General features: G+C 38.0%; 1 protein-coding gene and 1 long non-coding RNA gene across 7 annotated transcripts in view; one reads left to right on the plus strand and one right to left on the minus strand.

Annotated features, from left to right (window-relative positions):
• BNIP2 (BCL2 interacting protein 2) lies at positions 1 to 13224 on the minus strand. 6 transcript variants are annotated; one of them, XM_079318136.1, is made up of 12 exons: positions 13132 to 13203; positions 11700 to 11863; positions 11104 to 11234; positions 10308 to 10375; positions 9371 to 9544; positions 7408 to 7584; positions 6670 to 6772; positions 6427 to 6558; positions 5912 to 5998; positions 5700 to 5798; positions 4321 to 4356; positions 1 to 2442 (listed from the first exon to the last, which is right to left on the minus strand). In XM_079318136.1, the coding sequence occupies exons 3-12, from the start codon at positions 11151 to 11153 to the stop codon at positions 2394 to 2396; spliced, it is 975 nt and encodes a 324-aa protein (XP_079174262.1). In that variant the 5' UTR covers positions 11154 to 11234; positions 11700 to 11863; positions 13132 to 13203; the 3' UTR covers positions 1 to 2393. The 6 variants fall into 6 exon arrangements, with proteins under 6 accessions (XP_079174262.1, XP_079174263.1, XP_079174264.1 ...); XM_079318137.1 differs by lacking the exon at positions 13132 to 13203 and adding an exon at positions 12779 to 12801; XM_079318138.1 differs by lacking the exon at positions 4321 to 4356.
• Positions 12500 to 22146, plus strand: part of LOC306808022 — a 17426-nt gene continuing 7779 nt past the window's right edge. The window contains exon 1 of the long non-coding RNA XR_013775882.1: positions 12500 to 12652. This is a non-coding gene — a long non-coding RNA (uncharacterized lncRNA). The remainder of the gene's footprint in view (positions 12653 to 22146) is intronic.

The following is a 22146-nucleotide window of genomic DNA, read 5'->3' on the forward strand; positions in this document are numbered from 1 at the left end:
TGAATTCCTTATCACAAAGTTTTGAAATAATTTTTATTTAAGTATGACATTCAAACTTTTCAGGTTTTTTTTTTTTAAATATTAAAATATATTACATTATATTATAAATTTCCAAAAAAAGTTAAGTTTGACAAAACATTATCCATAGCTTTGGGACCACTTTGCTTTTTGTAAACATCCACCTCACCACTGAATGATGAGCTGCAAGAAGTCAGACAGGAATAATTCTTCAGTACACTTCTTTCTCAAGGTGCTCTAGAGACAGAACAACTGTTGTGCTGTATATTCATTCACAACAACTTATACTAGAGAAATAAACCATTTATAAGCACATACACATTTCCAAAAGAAATCATACTACTGCAGCATGAAACTGTGGAATTCTTGGCCACAAGGAAACACAATAACAATCCCATCATTTGGTAAATGTGGCATATACTGAGGAATGGCTACTCTGTACTGCACTACACACACAGGAAGCCACAAAACAGAGAACTACAATCCCTCCATGAAGAATCAACTAGGAAAAAATGGAAATGAGATAATCAGAATGTTTCCTGTTTAGCTCAGGACACATGCAAACCCAGGAAAATCAGATTTGCATGGTTGTACAGATCACACCATGAGAGTATCAGAAGTAAACAGGCTGCAAGTACTCCATGCACTGACTTGAACTTTACATTAATCTGAGTCAACATCAAAATTGAAGCATGAGACAGCCCCAAAGAAAGTGTATTTGTGTTCTGCTTGCAGAGCAAGATCCAAACCTGATGGAATGGATGCAAGGCAACTTGGCATTAGCATTGCCTGTTGTGTGAATGCATCTTGCCTATCAATCTCCTTGAAACTGATACAGAAACTACAGCAACAAAAGGACTCAGAACTTGAGATTAAACTGCAGATTTCAATAAACTTGCAGAGACATGAGCTGTTTTCCCTCAGCTGACATCCATATGCTCTGAGTGTCTATACAGGCATCACTGGAGACAGTGGATTAATTGGTAAATCTTGACCATGGAATATCTCACAACTGCTATTTATCAGTGTCAGGTAGTAATCTGGTTGAATGTAACCTTTTCTTTTTTAATAAGGTAACTGAGTAACATTAAATATAGTTAAAAAGTTATATTTTTTTGGGCATTAAGACAAAATTGTGAGCACAATAAACACCAAAAGCAAAGATTTAATATACTTGCTACAACACTATATTGCTCAACTCCTGAACGAGTTTATTTGCATACACCTGCCCTTACATGGAAAATGCAAAGTTTATCAAAAGATGTTACAAACTTTTACATGTATCAACCAGTGCATTACTGTTGTCCCAGTAAACCTATACACACTAGTTATGGGTCCAAGAACAAATTCTGCACAGATCAAGATTTACTGGCATTGTGGGGAGTGAAACCCCAACCTTCAAAACACTTAGAAGTTAAATTAGTGCTGGTATCATGTGCCTAACAGCTTTAGAAATGGATGTTTCATGTACAAAAATGACACAGGTAGCACAAGACTTCTCATATTTCTGCCCAAAAAATGGTACTGTGGCTACAGTACCTGTGCAGCTCCCAAGTTATATGAGCATGACCAGAGCTCCTGCTGGTAACAATCAAGATTCATCCACAAAGAACTGCAATGAACTGATTTCCTACTGCTAGCTGAGACAGTCTTGACATACTGAAGCAGAATCTAAATTCACAACTTCATCTAAAAAAGGTCTGGTCAGACAGTTCAGCTTTTAAACTTAAACCTCATGGCCAACAAACTGCCACCCACAGAACTGCAGCTCTGCATCCTGAACCATGGACTGGAACACAGCAAAGTTGAAGCTCACTCCATGAGGGAAAGGAGTCAGCTTGTATAAACTGGCTGAACAAAAATAAGGATCTCTGTATTTGTGAGAGTCAAGTTAATGATTGTTAATATCCAAACAAGTTTTCATGACAACAAAGAAATGCACTTGACCATTTACAGCAAAACAGATTTATACAATAACAACAAGTAACTTATGGCCTTGTCTACCTGCAAATGAATTCTTTCAGCAGGTACACACAATATATTGCTCAGTCATAAAAATATATATATTATCTCTTTCCTTTAACATTTAGGTATATAAATATTTTACTGAAGAACATGCATCATTTAGATAAACAGTTGCAAGAACATCCTCTGAAAACATAGGGTTCTTTGCCATTTAGCAGTATAAAATGATTACATGAACAGCAATTAAAGTCAAGACAAACCAATACAGCAGTAAGCAGTTCATTGTGTGCTAGTCCAAAGCACCTTTTGCAACAGATTATATAATACATACACACAAAGAATGCACTGTCATGGAGCACAAACAGCATCATTCCATCTGCCTGTTCTTCAGTCTTGTTTGGGCTCCAAACTTACTGTTCACTTCTCTGCTCTTGTTTTCCATTCAGCTCTTGGTCAACTCTGCTTAGCAAAGAAAGTAGTAAAATTAAAGTATGTTAACATAGTTTGATAGCTCATATTATTAAGAAAAAACTACTAAACTTAACAGGAAAATACAAAGCTTTCACATGGGAAAAGTTTTAGTAGATAAATATTAAATTAAGGTTTTTATTTAATGTAGTCATGATGTTTAGGTTCTTTTCAATATGTATTTTCCTACCACCCCCTATAAATCAATTAAAATTGTTAGGAAACCATTTAAGTAACTAGAGCACTTGAGAGGAAGCATTTAAAAAGTGCAAGTGAAGTTTGACTACAGAAGAAAAAAAAAAAGCATAGCATGTACTCATAGTAACAAATGCAAGCAGAAATACAACACAGGTAACATGACAATAAAGGCAAGCACTACCACTCTGATGAATTCATAAGCACTGAATTACCTTTAATGTTATAGTAATTAATCCAAAAAGGTACCAGCCCTAGTTGAATCAACAAAAGAGGCTCCCTAACTGTAAAACTTTTCCTATTATGTTCTAAGACTCTTGCAATTACTCTGGAAAATTCACCATGATGCTGATAAAAGTGGCTTTGATTTTGTACTTATTTTTTAATATCTGCCTTGGGACCAGCAAACAAAATGCTCCTTTGCAGAAAAACCAGGGGATGATTGAATGCCCTACACAAAATGTACTTTTCCTCTTTACAGTAAGAAGTTACAATCTTGATAACATCTTCTGGCAAATAATTTGTGCATGGAGATTAATTAATTTTAAAACAAACAGCAGTTCTAAAGCAAGAGACTAGGACCAAGTTTGTCCTACAATAATGTGCCTAACATACCTGTCCAGCCTCTCAAACTATAACCAGCCAGTTTTTCAAAATGATAGAAACAGTGACAGCTCCTTTGGGCCATGAACATATAAAAAAGGAGCTGCTTTCTACCTAATTAAAGGCTCAGGATCTAATTCTGCTTGTGATCTCTATATCTAATTTTCACTGGTAGTATAGGTGGAGTTATCAACATGGACACTAGAAAGTGCTTGTTCTACTGGAGATTTTTAAAATTATTGCTTAATTGGAGTAAACATCACTAGATTTACATGTGAGCTTCCAGAAATAATTTTAATTCCTTTTACTCAATCTCAGTGTTCCCCCAGCCTATTTAGACAGTAAGCCTTCCTTAACAGGCAAACAAAGGAAAAATAAAAATTAAAAAAAAAAACCAAAACAAAGTTAGCAGCAAAATCTTTCAGTCTATTTGTTAGTAAGTGAAAAAATAACATATGTATTAAAAAAAAAATAATCAGCTGTGGAATAGCTTGAATAGTTAGCAGGAGACTGGAAATTACCAAAGTGGAAATCCAGTATTTATTAGGAAGGAATGTAGGCACTGCAAATACAAACAGCACTAAAAGACTAATTTAGATTACACCTATGCAAGTTAATAACTAAAAAGGTTGTAAATACCAAAAAAGACAAGATTCAATATCAGAAGTTCTTAGGGAGTTGCATGGCTGCTAATGCAAAGCTACCACTTAGCACCTAAACACAGCTCATCTGCAGAGATCAACTCCTGTGAGAAAACAATGACATTTGATTTAATGGCTTCATACAGAAGCACTGCTTTTGCCTCTTCAAGCTGAGAACCCAGGGATCCCCTTAGAAGTGAGCATCTCACATAAAAGTATAATAGAAACTGTTTGCAAATAGTGGTGAGTTCTTACAGATTCCATACTGCCTGCAAGTACAGTATAGTTCCTGTCATGCATAAAAACTTGGGCACTAGTGCATGTTTATATTTACAAATGCTTATTCCTTTATGCAAGCCAATCAACTAGCAGTTAGTTGCAGTGCAAATTGTTTTATCTAAATGCAACCCTAATCAAAATATGAATATACCTTTTCTGTTTCTTTCTAAACTTTTCTTCTTCATACCTTGGTGAGGAAAAGTTTTATTTCAGTAAATGTAACATATGAAGGCCAAAATCAACAGAACCAGTATTAGTGTCAATAGAATTTGCAGCAACTTATCAAATTTTGAAACTGATATAATTAAGAAAAAAAAATACACTGTACCTCCAACATTTACTTGCATTAAACAAAAACCATTAAGATTTAATTACTATAACATAAAAAATTAATTCAATATGACCTCTTGTACAGTGTTAGCATTCATCACTAAAATTTAAAATCTGTATCCATAACAGTTTAAAGCCAGCTATAATCCTCCACAGGAATCTGAGAATTAATTCTTTCAGTTAACCAAGTCCAGACTTTGCAGAACAGTTAACAGTCCATCAATATGGAGGGGAGTCTTTTAAAACTCAGAATGACAATCTGAATATTCATAGCACACCCATAAAACCCCAGTCAAAAAACCTCTAAAGATAGCACAAGGCTGCCTCAGCTTGTGTTTCACTCCCACCTCATGAAAACTGCTTTTCTGTCTTACAGAGTTAAATTGTGGAACTGAGAACAGCTGGATGTCTAGTGAAATAACCAGCCCTCTGCAGGGGGCATGAGGCTCTGTGCAGCATGGATGTCCCTTGTGTGTGTGCTCACCTACCATGACAACACAGGGTTTGTGTGTTATACCCTCCAACAGGCTGCCAGAAGGATTGTTGTGTGTTTTCAACTGCTTTGCTTAAGACTCAAGTTTGCTCTTGACAAATGATCATCATCTTATTTGAGAGCAGAATTGTGCTGATGTTAAAACAGGTATTTGTATCGTGACAGGAAGGAAAAAGATTACATTGATGCTGTCTTTATTTCTTTACCAAAGCAGTTTAGAACTGTAGTGGGTAGGAATTCAGCATTTTTTCCATCACTGCTTTTCTTTTAGATGAAATCCAAGTGCTGTTTCAGCACTTAACTTGTTCCACATTTTAATTAAAAGGCTTTAGCAGATACTATAAATAACTTCAGTATTAACATGCCCACGATTTCTCACTCACAAGCCAGTTTAATATAAACACTAAGGTGCAGAACAACTGCAATTGAATTAAGCCTTCTGGAGACTTTTTCTAGAAGGCTTAATTCACATAGCACAACTTAGTAACTGCACAAACTCCACTGTGAAAATGACTGTACACCAACATTTTGGCTATCTGAGCTACTCCATGCTAAACTCATTTAGCAATGAGGTCAAACATGGACATTCCTAATAGAGACAGCAATGATCTCATTATGTGCCAAGTGTTACATTCAAACCAAACTTACAATATCTACCAGTCCTAACCCATAATCAATGTAGAAGATGTTGGAATAACAACACATACTGTTTTATGCATTCTGGGATGCCAACGTATTCCATGGGGATGAGTTCAGCTAGTTCTGCCAGGGTAAAGACATACCTAATTTTTTGGCTGAATTTTGAGCTGTGGAAGAACAAATGCAGGGTACAGTTACAACTCTAAACATTTTTCACTAGGTCAATATTAAAGCAAAACAGTTGTCAGAATTATTTATGAAAAAGCTTCCAGGGTATTACCTAATAAAAGGTTTTGTGATGGCCAGGAGTGTTCTGATGAACCAGGAAGGATGAACTATGATCAAGGATTTCAGATTTTTCCTTAACCTGAAGGATTTAAACAATGGATAATTACTCATTTACACAACTAATGATGAAGTGGTTCACAAAGGACCCCCTTCTTATTAACCTTGTGTTAACACATTAAGCTGTAAGGATATTCCACAAGATAACAATATACAGTATTCTAAAAATACTATTTTTACTAAAAAAAAAACCACCCTGAGAACAACAGCAACAAAAAGCATACACAAAACCCCCAACCAATCAAAAAAATCTGCCACACAACACTACCCAGGCATGTTTGCAGCATCATCCCACATTGCACAGCTTCAGAAGAGGTTTTCAATACACCAATTTCCTCCATCAGATATTAACCAGAAGGGACCAGACACCACATTAAACAGCAGTTTTTCCTAAAAATGTCTATCTCTGAGCATGTGAATGTTGTAAGGAAACACTGCAGACCTTCTTACCTTCTATCAATCTGCTGGTAACATTTCCTGAGCCAGCCTAAACTTGGCATTTTTCTTCTTGTTGTTGCACCATTCAGGTAAACTATCATATAGTTCTCTGCTACTAACAGCTCTAAAGTGCCAATTACATACCTGGGGAGACAAGCAAAGAAAACTTATAATATCTTCATCTCAAAGTAATTCCTAGCAGTGCTCAAATATATTAAAAATAACAAAAACCCAGAAAGGCAGATGATTACTTACTTAAATAGATTGTCCATTAGGTATCTGTAGTTAGGCTGGCTGCTCTCAGGCATGAAGCAAACAGCAAACACAACAATGGCATTTAGCCCATCACCATAATAACCTAAAAACAAAGAAATAAGCAGCAGTAGTGACAAAGGTGACAATACACTGACTACATTTACACCAAGTCAAGCACACTCAGTAAGCTTTTTCATTATTTATCTTAAAGAGATGTACAAACATCACTAGGACACATTTATACAGTTATAGAAAACATCAAGGTTTCTTCTTCAAGTTTGTCTATTTATAAAGCAACAGCTAAAGCTGATGTCAATCAAACACTGTATCTATAACAAACATTTCAGTGTAGAACCTCAGTATATTTAATATCTTTCGTTCTTAAATTTTAGTCAACTTTTCTTCCTAAACTTCACAGAGTCTGACACTTCACAGGAAAGAGTAATGAACTGATTTCTGCCTTAGCAGATTGACAGTTAATGTTTTCAATAGTCTAAAAGCCAAAAAAATTAGGTAGCAGTGACATTGTAGGATACATCTTGTTACATAGGTGCATTTTAGTATATGTGACCCTGTCTACATTTTGGAACTGTAGTTTACTAGAGAAAGAATTATTACATCAACCATGTCTCAACACTTCAACAAATGAACTACCACAAGTCTTTAACCCCAAAAATCTTCCTCAGCCTCCCCAACTCAGCTTAAAGAAGTAGCTGCTCACACATCACCAGTCCTTACCACCATGACTGATCACTTTTTTGTATGGTTCAATTGCCTTCATGTCCACCCTGTGGTCCTGTTCCCCAATCCTGAACATTCGCCAGCGTCGACCATCATCCTTCTCCTCTGCCACTGTGTACTCAGCCAGTGTTCCCTTCCTAATGACATCAGTAGTTTTTGGTTTTGGAAGATCATCTGCCAAAATGAGAGTTAAGGACCCATTATTAATACCATGCATGGTGACAATCAGCTATAACAGAAGTTAACCACTTTGCTATTTAATCTATTTTGGTATTCTTCAGCCAGTCAGATACACTCGCTGATGTCATGGATATTTTATTAACATTCTCATGTTGGCAGTTATCTGTTGACTGCAATTTTCTCTATTACAAGTATGTGAAAAATTTCCATTCATAGAGGAAGCCTAATTAATTGTAGGCTTTCAAACCACAGACCTCAACAAATTTCACCAAAACAGACAAAGTGGTTAACTCCAATGAGAATTACAGAGGTTGATCACAGATTTACATGAAGAATTATTGAAAACATTGAGGTACCTTGCAAGCAGACATGCAGGAAAATCTATTGGAAATCAAATCTAATTCACAGGTGAAATCAAAAGGTATGAAATTTGTGCTGACAGCATTCTGTAGGACAATTTGCTCTGATGAATTTATGATTCTTGACTTGGTTGCATGGACCTTACCCAAAGCGAGAAAAACCTACTGCAAGTTAGTTGTCTGTTCCCGAAACAAAGCTGTTAATTCAAACTATCCTTCCAGGAAAATGAAGGCAGCAGCATTAAAGGAAGAAAAGACAGAAACCCTTTTCAGCCACTTTCAAAAACAAGACACAAAAACCTGGAACATTTCCTTGGCATTACTGCAAAACTAACCCTAAATACCAATTTTTCTTCATTAAAACAATGAAAAACTTTTTACAAAGTTAAACACACACTCTCTGCCAAAAAAACTTCCCTTGCAAAATGCCTTTGGCTATTTAAAAATCAAAACCACCCCCTTATTCTAAAGAGTGTTTGTTTCTCCACAGGTAGTCTTTCAAATGTAACACTGAAAAGAGAATTTCCTGTTTATTCAGGAATTACAATTATTTTATTTTCAGGATGAGAAAATAATTGAGTTTATGTGTTTACTTATTAGAGACATTCCTAAACCATGAAGTTTACAGATGTTAAAGACTCCAACAATTTGCCCACAACCGTTCTTGGCTTCCACAAGAGGGCCTTGAAACATCATTAAACTGCAAGTTTAAAATTTGTGCTTTAACTGCTTCACAAAATGTTTATATCAAATAAAATTGTTTAGAATCTCCAGGTTTTGCCTATAAGATGTAACATCTATTAATATCTTAAAACTGAGATCATTGTGGCTACAGCTACTTTAACTTCCTATGAAATGATTTCAGAATTCCTTGGCATAAAATAGAGGCTCTTTTACTGCCTCTAGTCAATCTAAGGCTACTGAGCTTTTGCCATTCTCACCATAAGAAGGTTTAAGATCAGGTATTACTTTGTACTTTTAAAAATACTATTCAGTCCTCAAATTGCAATTCATCAATTTCTGAGTAGCTAATTTATATCCCTTTGTTTGGTTCTTTCCATTTAAAACTCATTTCTAACACATGTAAAACACCTTGGGTACTTTTTTCTGTTGGGTGGGTCTTAAAAACTTCTGGCATTAGAGGATTTTCAATAAATTCAAGTCTTATAGATGCATACAGAGATATCTTCACCTAAGTTTATCTGCAGTTACAGCTATTAAATGTTTGCCTGTTTATTAATCAGATAAGGTCCAATTTGCTTTTAAAAGTCACTGCAGCTATTCTAATTCCTAATCTAATCACTCCCTTTTTATTTCTCCTCTTGTACTATTGAGTCATAGCTATTACTTACTAGAGAAACAGTTGACCTGCACATAAGAAAATATTTTAGAGTAACAGAAAAAAGGACCAAAACACTCACCTTCCCATTCAAATTCATTGCTATTTTCTGAAGGAGTGTCTAAATCATCCAAATCAATTTCTCCACTCTCATCCAAGTCATCAGACAAAACAGATTCCCCACTGGGATCCAAATTTAAGCTAATATCTGGAGCCATTAGTTTCTTCCTCAATTTGGTTCCATCACCCTCTGTATCTGAAGAAAGAAAATTATTTATTTTCACAGCTAAAGCAAGTTTAGATAAGCATATTACCAAGACAGAAGAGCACAGTCCTTTCCCATAATGTATTATAAATCTTTGCCCATTATTTAAATAAGGTATTTTTGGAAAAAGACTTCAGTAGGGGGTGGAAAGAACAGCAGGTAAAAGTTCTCAAGTTACCCACTGCACACACACAGTCTGAGCAGGGTGCCAGACACCAACCATTCACCCCACAGAAGAAAAACCTGATGAGCTGACACCACTCAGACTCTGCTGCATCCCATTTCCCAGGAGCTGTTCCAGATATTACACTGAGTAAATCTTGCAAATAATACAAGATTCATGTCCTTAGCACTTTTGTTAGGCTTCAGTGATATAACCATCTCTGATAAAACAGAAAATAACATACAAGCTGAAAAAAAAAAAAAAAGACTGACAGACAACAGTGAGGAGAGAAAATTAAAGAATCTGTTCTGTGAATACACAGATTGCTTTGAGATACAAGGCATGGTTGGCATGATTTAGACAAGAGTTGAAAGCAAGTAACAAATCCAGCACTGGAAGAGCCCCAAGTAAAGCAAACAGACAAAATTTTAAATGTAAAAACCTTCAAAACCCAAACTAACAAAACAAAACAACCCCAAAATTCCAAAAAAAAACCAAACAAACAAACAAAAAAATCCTCCCACACCAAGGAGCTCTGAAGCAGCCATTTAAGTAGGAAGCAGTCACTGGACTGGACTGGAATGCTCTTACCAGGTTCACTTTCTGTTCCAGCTGCAGCCAATGCATCAGACTCAACAGGATCATCCTCTGGCAGGGGCCTGGAACACAAGGGAGAAATGATTGCTACAAATCTGGTTGTTTTACTTCTTTTTTTAATGCAATATATTTAGACTTACACACTACTACAAAAACCCACTGTGGGATAATACTGAACTAACTTCACTTACTGGCCAAGCTCAGGCTTTCAGTTAACAAACACCAAGGCAGCAGAAAATTCCTTTACAGCATTCAAGTGACCATCCCTTCCTGTGACAAATACCAAAACACTGACTACTACCAGTGTGTCCTCCTTAAGAAAACCTGTCATATTCTTGCTTGACAAAATCAGACTTGAAATAAATTACAGAAGTAGTTTAGTCATGTTATCATAAAATGCAGCTAAAGCTGATTTAGGTTTTTTTTTTTTGTAGGCCCAAGCATCAGTAGCAGTATTAACTTTTAAAGATTTTCCTCAGAAATTTACTTAATGAAATATTTGGGCCCTGAGGCACTGGGAGTAATATGCAAACAATGCAATTGCAAAATATTATCACAGGAAATAAACTAAGCCAAGCTTACAAAACTTCATTTCAGAAACACTGGAAACTTCAACAGGAGCAATCCTGAAGAAATATGCCACAAAACCTTTTCAAAACTGCTATATTAATGGAAATCACTTCAAGATTATTACTGAGTATTAGTTCACCAAGAAGACCAAGAGGCAATTATTGCTGATGTCATGTCTTTGATCCAAAATGCAAAAAGAATTCCAAAAAGAATTCAAAACCTTGGAAAATCTTCATCTTGCCACTCTTCCTTGAACTCAACCCCTTCCATTCTTCAGCTAACTTGAATTGCTAACAGAGACTCCTGATCAGGCAGAACCTCTGATCTTCAGCACAGTGGGCTAAAGAGGAGCTGCAGGAACATAACAAAGTATTAGTTCAACACTGGTAATTCCCATATTTGCAACACATCCTTTAACTTATGGTCAAATTGAGGTTTTATGCAAAATAAAAACCAAACAACACAGGGTGAGGTTTTTTGCTTGCTCCCATTTTACTTTTTTCTTCTAGACAAAACTGCCTGTGGAATGGTTTATCATACAATAATTTAAGATGAAAGGGATTTCATGGAGTCAAGGAGGATTCACTCCTCAGTTAAAATTGAGGTCTTGAGCAATCTATCATTTCTGATTACATCAGCAAAATGTAAGAAACCTGACATGTCTCTAGATTCTATAGGAGATAATTAATATGTGTATATTTTATGAAAAAGTCCTATTGGTCAGATCTAAACTACAAGCCATTTAAAAAGAAAAAAACCCAAACAACTCAAATACTTTGAGAAAACTATTTAAGACAGTGTTTTTTGAGAACTCACCCTATGAAGTGCAAGCAAAGCTGTATTTTTCCAGGCTCACCCATCACCAGCAACAAGGAATCCCCAATAATGGAACATGGTAAACCATTGTACTGACATAGAAATCCAAACCAGTTGCAGCTGGTGGCTGTGTTGGCTCCAAAGATTGGCAGTAGCAGGAAAACCTATCAAAGAAGGTATGGAGAAAACCAACATTAACCAAAACAAGAAACCATGGTACTTTGCAAAGAAGCAATCAACACAGAACCCTGTGTGGCAGCAGGGGTGGGACCAAAGGACAGCAGAAAGATCAGTTTATTTAAGAAGTTAAAGGCTGCTTGCAAAAATTATTATTTAAATTTTCAGTTCTGAGTTCTCAGGCAAACACACAAGTAATTACAAGCCAGGTATTCCCATGGTCACATCCAACACAAAGATCTATATTCAGTTCTTGATCAGCACCCCTGCATCTAAAATAGAATGAGTACAAAGTTTAATTTTGCCAGACAATTGCAATGTCAAGCATTTTTACTGAACAAAGTACCTGATAGGCAAAGAACAGAAAGATGTTTCCATCTCAAAAAGTCAACTTCAAAACAAGGTTAGCCTTAATTTTTCCCCCCACATTTCACCTTCACTGTGTCAACAGAAACATTAACTGAGTGTCAAGTTATTTCCAGGTTTCAGGCATTAAAGAGGTGTTTTTAAAATTAATTTTCACATTTGATTTTACAGCAGGCCTAAAGCAAACTTTGCAAGTTTGCAAAATGGGACGAAGCAAAGACATATAGCTAATAAGAGATCAATTCTGCCCTTTTACTCCCTTCTCTCAGCATCAAAGCACAGAGAAATCAGACAGCTAAAAGAGAAAACTTCTAAAAATTCTTGCTTTCCTCCCGAGGATACCACTTTAAACTCCACCTCCAGAGCAAAGGAAGGTTCTGCATTTCTGCGCCACCCAAATTTATTTAAAGGTAAACACTAACTTCTTAAAACAATCCCAAAGCATTTATATCCATTTATATCCATCTATATCCCAAAGCCCAGATATTCCTTTGGAAAACTTAAACATACATACAAGCCAACCAGAAATAATCAACCACTATTTAGCGCGCTGCATTAGCAGCAGGAAATCAGGAGGAACTAAGACGAAAAGCACTAGAAAACAGCTCAGACTTCCGCGGGAGGCCCGAAGCAGAACAGCCGCTCCAGCACAGCGGGCAGGGGAAGGGCTTTTCCCCTCAGAGCTGAGCGTGTCCGCAGCTCTTCCCTCAGCGCGGGGAGCGGCGGAAGGGCCCGAGCAGCCGCCCGGCGCAGGGTCCCTGCTGGCGGCCGGGCAGGCCACAGCGCTGAATCCGCCGCGCAGCCGCACGGCCCGGTTGGGCTCGCGGTGCCGGTTCGGTCCCGGTTCGGTCCCGCTGCCGTTCCCGCCCCTCCGGCCCCGCGCTCGTACCTGGCGGGAGCGGGGCCGCGCCGCGCGCCCGCGCTCACCCGGAACCGCATCCGCCGCCCGCGTCACGTGACAGCCCCGGCGGCGCGCGGCTCGTGCGCATGCGTGGGCGGGGCGGGGCGGGGGTGGCGCCGCCGTGAGGGCGGTGGGGTGTGGGAGTGGCACCGTGCGGGGCCGCGCCAGAAACACCACCGAAAACAGAGAATGGCGCGGCGTGCGCGGCGGTGTTGTCAAACTATTTCAGTCTTAGTGCTGTGGGGAGCCCGTTCAGTGCATGACCACCCTCTGAGCTCGCCCCTCAATCTCCTGCAGGCCGAGCCGGCCCAGCGCCCTCGGCCGCCCCTGCCGTGTGTGAGGGGCAGCCGCGCCCCGCGCAGCGCTCTGCCGGAGGTGACAGACGCTAATTAACTCCTGTCCCTGCGCTCCGTCCCGCCTGCCCCGCTGCCCGTGCCCATTGTCGCTGGAATGACCCGAGAGGTCGAGTCCTGGATCGCTCCCCTGGGACAGGGGATGGAAAACCTCAAATGCGCTCCCTGGGTTGTGTGTGCAGGGCTGGAGTGCCGTGCCTGAAGCTCCAGGAGCCCAGCAAGGGGTGAGATGAGTGTGAAAAGCACGAGGGGAAACCTGCATGAGGGAGAAGAGCACAGATAATGTCAGTGATAACATAGCAGAGGTACCGAGGAAAACCAGAATAGCCACATCATTTACAGCTACAATTTCACCTGTATGAATACAGCATCCAAAATACAGACCTTCATCACAGTAAAATCATGGGAAGGGAGATAAATCTAATTTCTTTTCTCTCTTTCACGTGCTGATTGATAATGGCACTTGGTTTAAAGCTAAAGTTTTGGCTAAGGTTTAGAACTTGCCACTAACATATAATATACAAACAGCTACTGACATGATCACGGCTGATCTATTGCCCAATAGACACAACAATAGCAGCAAAGTTTGTTTTATTGTCTAAATGAACTTGGAATGAATGTAACTGATATGCAGAAGTGTGGAAGGAATTCAGAAGGGATATAAGGATGCAAAAAACTCATTGGGGAAAACATGAGAAAGAAAAATGCTACTAAAGAAAAATCAAGCACCACCAACTGACAAATAAAAAAAATTATAAATAACAGGAAAAACCACCATTATGAAGGTATATTAATTAAAATATTGAAAATATGTTCATAAATAACTAGTATCATGCACAGCAGATGGCCTGAGGGCTGTATACATTATCATATAAAAGCTATAAATGTAAAGGAAGAGTTAGCTAAAATATAAAGAAATCACATTTTAATTGTCGTATAAAATATTTTTAATACTTTAAAAAATGTACTTCAGTTGCTGATAAACTGAAAAAGTGTATTGAAAATGCACAAATATCCGCAGGACGCCAATGCCAAGCTCGGGTCACAGTGGTCAGAAAGTTGTGTCATTTCCCATCTCTTACACAGGGTGGCACAAGATCGCTGGAAATCCATCATGTGTTCACACTGATTTGGGAAAGGAGCAAACAAGAGGTCAGAGCCAACTAGCAGGGCATGTTGAATAATTCTATTTTTAAACATCAGGTAATTGCAAATGCAAGCAGTTTGTGACACCAGAGCATTACCAAGGAGAACAGGCTTGAAGGAATAATGCTCTGTTGTATGTATTTTGTCCTGTGCATGGGGAGGATCAACAGTTACATAATTTCAGGGTCTGACATAATTGACAATTAACCTTTCAATCCAAATTAGTCATCAAAAATAGCAGAATACAAAATATTCCCCTTTTTTATAGTTCTTTCACGTTTTACATATTAGAAAAATATTTTCTAGTAATCTAAAAAAAAAACCCGTCCACTAGATGGGAAGTGTTTCAAGTGGTTCAAACAACAGCTCAGGAATGTTGGAACTTGAAAACATTAATTTGAAAATCTGTCTCAGTAGGGGTGGATGTGGAAACTGCATTTGTACAGAATTCCTCCTTGCCATTTTCCCTATACTGGAAATCCAGATACTTTTATGGGGTTTTTTTGCAACTTTATTTTGTCCTTTTTTGATGGCAAGGTTTATGGGTTATAGTTGACCTTGCTTTTGTATTCCATAAAATTAATTTGGCTCCTGCCATAGACAAAAGTGATATAAAATGACAAGATCAACATGTTACAGAATAGCAGCTTTCAGATATGTGGATAAACTAGTGTATAATATTTTGCTTCACTTCTGACTGATATTTCTATCATCTCCTGATAAGAGTCAAACAAAATCCCACATTTGCCATTTCAAGGATGAATCTATTACCTACATACCATCTTTTGATCCTCTCTGTATTATTTTCTGGGTTTTTTTGTATTTTTCTCTGTCAGAGAGAATCACAGTGTATTGGCTACAAACAGCCACACTGGTATGAGAGGAAGCAAAAGGCAGCTTGCTGTCCATGAGAAATTTCCTGCCTGTGTTTGGAAGGGAGGGGATGTATAATGAATATTTTGTTTACAGAATTTGTTCATGTTTTTCATTAGTCTTTAAAGAAGATTTTTGTATTGCATGTGAAATGTACTAAATACATGACTATTCATACCATATTTGCTAACTTCTATGCCCTCAAGAAAACTGAATATTAATCCTGAATTTCATTTTGTCTGAAAACTGAGGGACCTATTAATTGTGGGAATAATGCATAAAAATAAAAGCAATAGATCTCTTGCATCTCCTTCCAGGTAGATACCACTAGATAATTCCAGTACAGCAGTAGAATTGCAGACAAATGTGTGGTTGTATACTGTTAACTCAACATTCCTAAATTTGTACTGGGAAGTGTGCCTGGCTCAGAAAAAGGAAATAGATACAGATAACTTCTGTTTTCTGAAGTAATTTTTTACACATTTATTGTTGACATTGTAAACATTCTCACCTTCCCGTGCCTTATAAATAATGTCTGATCTTTGCCATTTGCAGTATTAATGTCTACAATAATGCTGGGTTAATAATATAATTTTTATGAATTGTGGTCTAAATCCAGTATCATTTGTGGATGAATCACAAATATTTATGGAAAATATTTACTCATAATCAAAAAAATCTGCAGCTTCCTTGATATGAAACAGTTGAGTTCACAATTTGTGTTTCTGCGTGCTCTGATGGTCAGGCTGTTATTCCTACCTGCATGCAGGATGCATTCATTTCAGCTCAGTTCCAGCAGCTCCTGGAAAAAAACACAAAACACATGAAGTACCCTGTTACACGGACAGAAGATATCTTTGCTGCTTGAGCTTGAGGGGAAAACTGGGTACAATTACATATTCCTTTAATTATTCATGACTTGGGTCTGAAGTGAATGTGTATACATTTTTCACTTATTCACTTTATAAAATTCAAAACTAAGCCCGGGAGCAGTTTTATTCTTGGCAGCATGACAAGTTTCCTTTCCTCAACGAAGCAGTCAAAGGAATTGTTCCTCAGAGAGTTTGTCATCCTCACATATCCCAGAGAGGCAGGAGAGAAGCTGGCATTCATTATGCCCCTAGTTACACATGTGTGTGTCTCTCTCCTTCTCCCTCTCTGCCTGTGACAACAAGCCCATCTCAGAGGACTGCGTTTATCTCTAGCATGTGGTTTCATTTGTGTAGCTGATTTGCAGTTCATTAATCTGGAGAGCATTGCTCAGTTCTGGTAAGGACATGGATCCATCCAGATTCTGCTTACTCCCCCTTCTATCCCTGTTGCAGCTCAGTTCAGAGAGAGGGAATTTGTGCTGTTTTGCAGAGCAACTACAGCTAAAGCAGTTCAGAAGCCAAAAGCTGATGTAAACACACACCAGGAAATTGTTTTGATCTGGCCTATCAGGCTGCTGGCAATGCACTGTGCTTCCTTGGGAGACATGCAAATTTATGGCAGACAACTTGACATGATTAAGGCAATGCATACAGAATAGGTAATTGCCCTTTGGCAAGAGAATGATGTCAAGAGCCAATGATTCTTTACATTCTTGGCAGTGCAGGTAGGATCATGAAATTAGGGGCCTCTTGGAAATTCATTATAATGCAGGTGTCTGGCTATTTTTTAAACTACATTGTCCCAACTTTTATGTGGTATTACTATTACTTGTTTGTCTTAATGGGGAATCTAAGAACAATAGTCAATTTGTAGCCTTCAAAATCTAAATCTGTGTCTGCTGATGTTATGACAGCTTATGATAGTTGTTGAGTTTGGAGGCAACAACAACAACAAAGAGGAGTTAAAATAATGCCACAGGGAAACATCAACTTCTGCTGCTCACTCACAGCAGTGGGGTTCTTCACTTTGAAATTTAATTATCAGAGATACTGACACTCCTTGTTGACAGACGTGCACTCAGAACTGATCCACATGCTTGAGTGGAGTCAGATTCAGTTTGTGTCAGGGTTAATGAGAAATTACTGATCACTACCTGGGAATTTGGGGGTAAGAATGGCTGAACTTAAGGTGAAAGACTCCATATCCTATTACTACTCCCCCGAGTCTGCCTAGCAAATAGCTAACTATAATGTCTTAATTAACAATGTGCTGGAATCAACCTTATTCTCCCTTGCAAGCTGTACACATTGCTAATCACATTAAGTAGGCACACAAGGGAAGCAGGCTGAGGCAGTGGAGTTTCCCACTGTACTGCAGAGCAAGGCAAGTCTGGTGCCACTGGGAAGACTGGAAAGGCACCTTTTGTTTGATGCAAATGGGAGGAAGGAAATCACTCTGTATGCTGGAGAACATTGCCTTTTCCACCTCCTGCACCAGGCAGGCCAAACAGACACAGGGGACTGTCTTGGCCAAACCTAAAGGGAAAGCAGTGCAAACAAACTGGTAGTAGGAGCACAAAGTATGGAGCTGTCACCTGTCACCTGTGCCACACAGAGTCTGACACACAGGTTGTGCTGCTCAGTGCTCCCCAGCCCCAGTGCCAGCACAGCCTTGCTGGGTGCACAGAGAGGAAAGAACAAGTGTGCTCAGAGTATGCTGTGTTCTGCTGTGAACAGCTGGCACATGATTCTTCAGGGACTTGTGCCATCTGGTACAGATCAGAATCTATCAAGTTACACGGCGCCTTTATCAGAAATGGGAATTTGGAAGAACATCACAAAGCTGTGATTAGTTTAACTTTTGAACAACAGAACTCCTTCTAAAAATTACATTCTCTGTTGGCTTTTTTTCCAGAGATAATTGATAAGCACTTGATTTACTAGGTTCTGCTATTTGGATAAGTAAAAGTGTGTAATTAAAAAATCTGTATTTTTTTGAGTTTTTTAAGATCTGAAAAAATATACTACCAAAGTTCTTTTTAGAGCTAAAGTGATCCAAATTTGTTTTTTGCCATCCTTCTTCACTGGTATACAACTCTGACTTTTCCTCCACTGATACCTGTCATGTTCTTTATTCAAATTAATTTTTAGTTCTCTGTTGCTTCATGTATTAAATGCAACTTTTGGAGGTAATTTCTATCTAGGATTTCTGCACCAGGCCCTTTGTGTCCAAGCTTTTATTAAGGTAGAATTACTTGGATTTTATCCTGGCCATTAATTTTAATTTTCAAGCAGTATTTTTTGAAGATTAGCTAAATTAAATCATTTTTGCAATTAGTGTCAAATTAATCCATAATGGAAGGTAGATAACAGCAGAGATGAAGTCTCTTAGATTTTGACAGATACCCTCATTGGGTTTAATGTTTTGTATAATATCTCCTTAAGTGAGGAAAGAGCTCTCCTTGATGACTTCCTCCCTCATGCCCAGGCTGCTGGCCACAGAGAATAACTCTTTTTCCATTTCTGCATTCTAAGAGGGAGTGCTGTTAACCCTGATTATATTAAAAGCCATTTGAGCCTTAATTAGACCATATCTGGCACTTGATAGCTGAAGGTCTGTGGATTGTAACATATAAGGTCTACCACAAAATATAACAGAACCAAAAAACAAAACAAAACCCACTCAAAAATCCCCCTCAAGCTTGATTTCATAGGGATAGGGGAAAAAGAAGTCAGATAATTAATCTGACCAGTAGAAACCAAAGAATAGTAATCTGCAGTAGGCAAACTAGTGGAGAAAAAGGTGCTGGAAATGGATTAACAACATCAGTCATCTTAGGATCAATTCCTCGATCAAGAGTTATAAGTACCTGAAAATCCTAGGAGTTTGTCATTTAGACTGACCAAAATAAAAGAAAGTAAATACACTTGTACTTACATTAGGGTCACTGGAGTGGGGCTATAAATATATCTGTGGTGAAAGAGCCTCCTTTGGTTTTTTACCTTTGTCCATGAGGAAATCCCATCCATCTCTGGTCCAGAGCTAGCTTAGAGGACTGGAGAAAAAGGGAGCAGCCTGAAGTACCTGGTTCTGAGCAGCCCCTCTGCTCTGTCCTGGGACTGAACTCTGCTTCAGTTTCTCCAGGGATTAAATGCTTGCTCCTGGCTGCTCAAAGTCCTCAGACACTTTCATTTTCTAAGACAAACTTTTTTGTGTTTTTTTAAAAGGCAGGGACATTGATGTAATGGTCTATTTATTCTGGCATCATATGGAATCACTTAAATGATTGGTTAAAATAAAAACTTCTTTTTGTGCCTGATTTGGTCTCCCTGAATTCAATGGCAGTTTTGGTTAAAGTAGTAGCATGTTTAAAATTACTGAGACTCGGGAATAGATGAACTATTTTTAGAAATTATCTGTTAAACTTGAGAAGATGAGAAAGCAGTTCTGCTAGGGTAAAATTACCATTTTTTACTGCTTTTGGACGAACATTCCTTGTGTACTCTGTAAACATACTTTGGACATGGTCGTACCCTACTAGTCTGGCAGAATTATCAGACAATGTCCACCCCCCCAAACCCCAAACATTACTTACTGACATCACAAGAAAACACCCAGGCTTTGAGGTGCTAGGGCTAAACACACCAGATACAAGTGGGTAAAATTAAAAATCTGAAGTGCTTATGCTGGGGGCTGTAAGACCATCAGCGAGCAAACCAGACTTCACCTTTCTGCAGCTCTAAAGGCTCCAGTTTGTGCTGCACCTTGGCTGTTGCAGCTCTGGTATCAAAGTGCCCCAGCCCAACTGCACCTTTCTGGCAGAGGTTGCCCTCCTAAGACACAGGGTGCAGAGCAGAAAGTTGGCTACTTCTCCTCTACCACAGTTTATAGCTCAACTTACCAGAAGCAGCTCAAAGCTGTGGCAGTTTAAATTAAATTACTGCATTATTAGGTCATTCTGAATGAGTAAAAGGTGGCTTTGCTGGTTCTAGTATGGAAGCAGTAACAGAACAAGGGCTCCTCATAACCACTCCTTGGTGATGATGAATCAAAACCTTTTGGATGCCTTTGAAATTAAGAAAATGTAGAAAATCTGTGTGTAGTTTTCAGTTTTGCTCTTTCTGTGGTCTTGGCCAAGGAAGATCATGATCTGCTCTGTGGTTCCTTGTTATCTCAATGCACAAACAGGGCAGACTATAAATTCTTCTGTCTAGGATGTTGTCAAGCTGTTAGTTTTGCACAGTGAAGCCTTGGCTTTCTCTGGAGCTGTTTAATGTTACTGTAGCATCAACCAAGAATGCCAAACTATTGATTTTGGAATCATAGGGATCATTTAAATTCAGTGATAATAATATTTTTTCAGCTTTACTCTGTGTATGAACCCCACAAATGAAGAATATTCCCAAGTCCTTGAAACTCCTTCTGTGAATATTCTCTGGAATATTTAAGCCTTTCAATTTACTTTGTGTTGAGCCCTGCAATTAATAAGATCTCTGAGAATGGGAATGTCTCCCTCAAATACTGTTTCTTGTACTGTACTGTTTCTATGTGCTTGCAGAGACCTAATTGTCATTTGGGGTATCAGTCAGTTTCCTCACAGAGTGGATCTCAAATTCTATAGAAATAAGGAAATAAGAGTCATGACAAGTGAAATGTGAAAAGCACTGTCACACAGGACAATATTGGGGCATCAGAAGTGCCATAATAAAAAGACAGTAAGAGATGCATCTCTTGTGTCCCAGAATCTTCAGCTTATCCCTCAGGCATACAAAAGAATTGAGGAAACCAGAAAGAACCTCATATAGTGGAGCAATCTAGAATATTGGCTTCAATTTTCAGTGGATTTACAAACTGCTATTACTAACTATGACTCATCAAGATTAAAAAAGGAAAATAATTTAGTCAGGGCTGTTGTCAAGTCAGTATTTAATGTTACTTTTTGTATTTGCTGTGATAAGCAGTAAAATTTGCACACTGCTTGATAAATCATTGTTTAGCAATGTCTAGAGGGTCCAGTAAATGGTTTGAAATTGCCACAATGTAATAAATGGTTATTTGATAATGAATGAAATTGTTTGAAAATACTGTTAAAATGTCAACTTTTAATATATAGAACATTAGTCAAAAGGAGTGCAAACATGGAAACCATAGTGACACTATAAATATACTGCAACAAATGCATTTATTTGTACAGGGCAAATAGTAGGTGCTGTATACAAACCAGTATAAATTGATATATGAAGTTAATTTCAATCTGTACAAGTAATTGCATTGGTTTAACTTATTTAACTCTCCTTACAATAATATTTATAGCAGAGCAAGAAAGTAAAGAAATAAATGATGATAAATAGATAAAATACATAGGAAATGGGAATTGTTTTCCAGTTTAATTATGCTGTCACATAAAATTATCACTGAAATACACTATGCCAACAAGAAGAATACATTAAAATCCCATTATGCTGTGCAGAATTGGCTGGTTTGTGTTGCTGTTTATTCCAGAAATAGCTTTTCATCTTTTCAACTACCATGAAATTTATACTTTTTAAAAAAATAAAGCGGTGCAAAAAGGACAATAAAGGCATTACAGCTGATGACTGGCCTGTAGAACAAAGGGAAGAAGCAAGAATATCACATCTTTAACTTCAAGAATAAATGTGACCACCAGAAAAATTTGAAGAAAATGAACAAACCAAAAACTGCTAAGAACAAATAATTTTTATTCATTTTTCCCCCTTGGACACAACTCCAGTTGAAG

Source organism: Erithacus rubecula (assembly GCF_903797595.1).
Source record: "Erithacus rubecula genome assembly, chromosome: 14".
NCBI lineage: Eukaryota > Metazoa > Chordata > Aves > Passeriformes > Muscicapidae > Erithacus > Erithacus rubecula.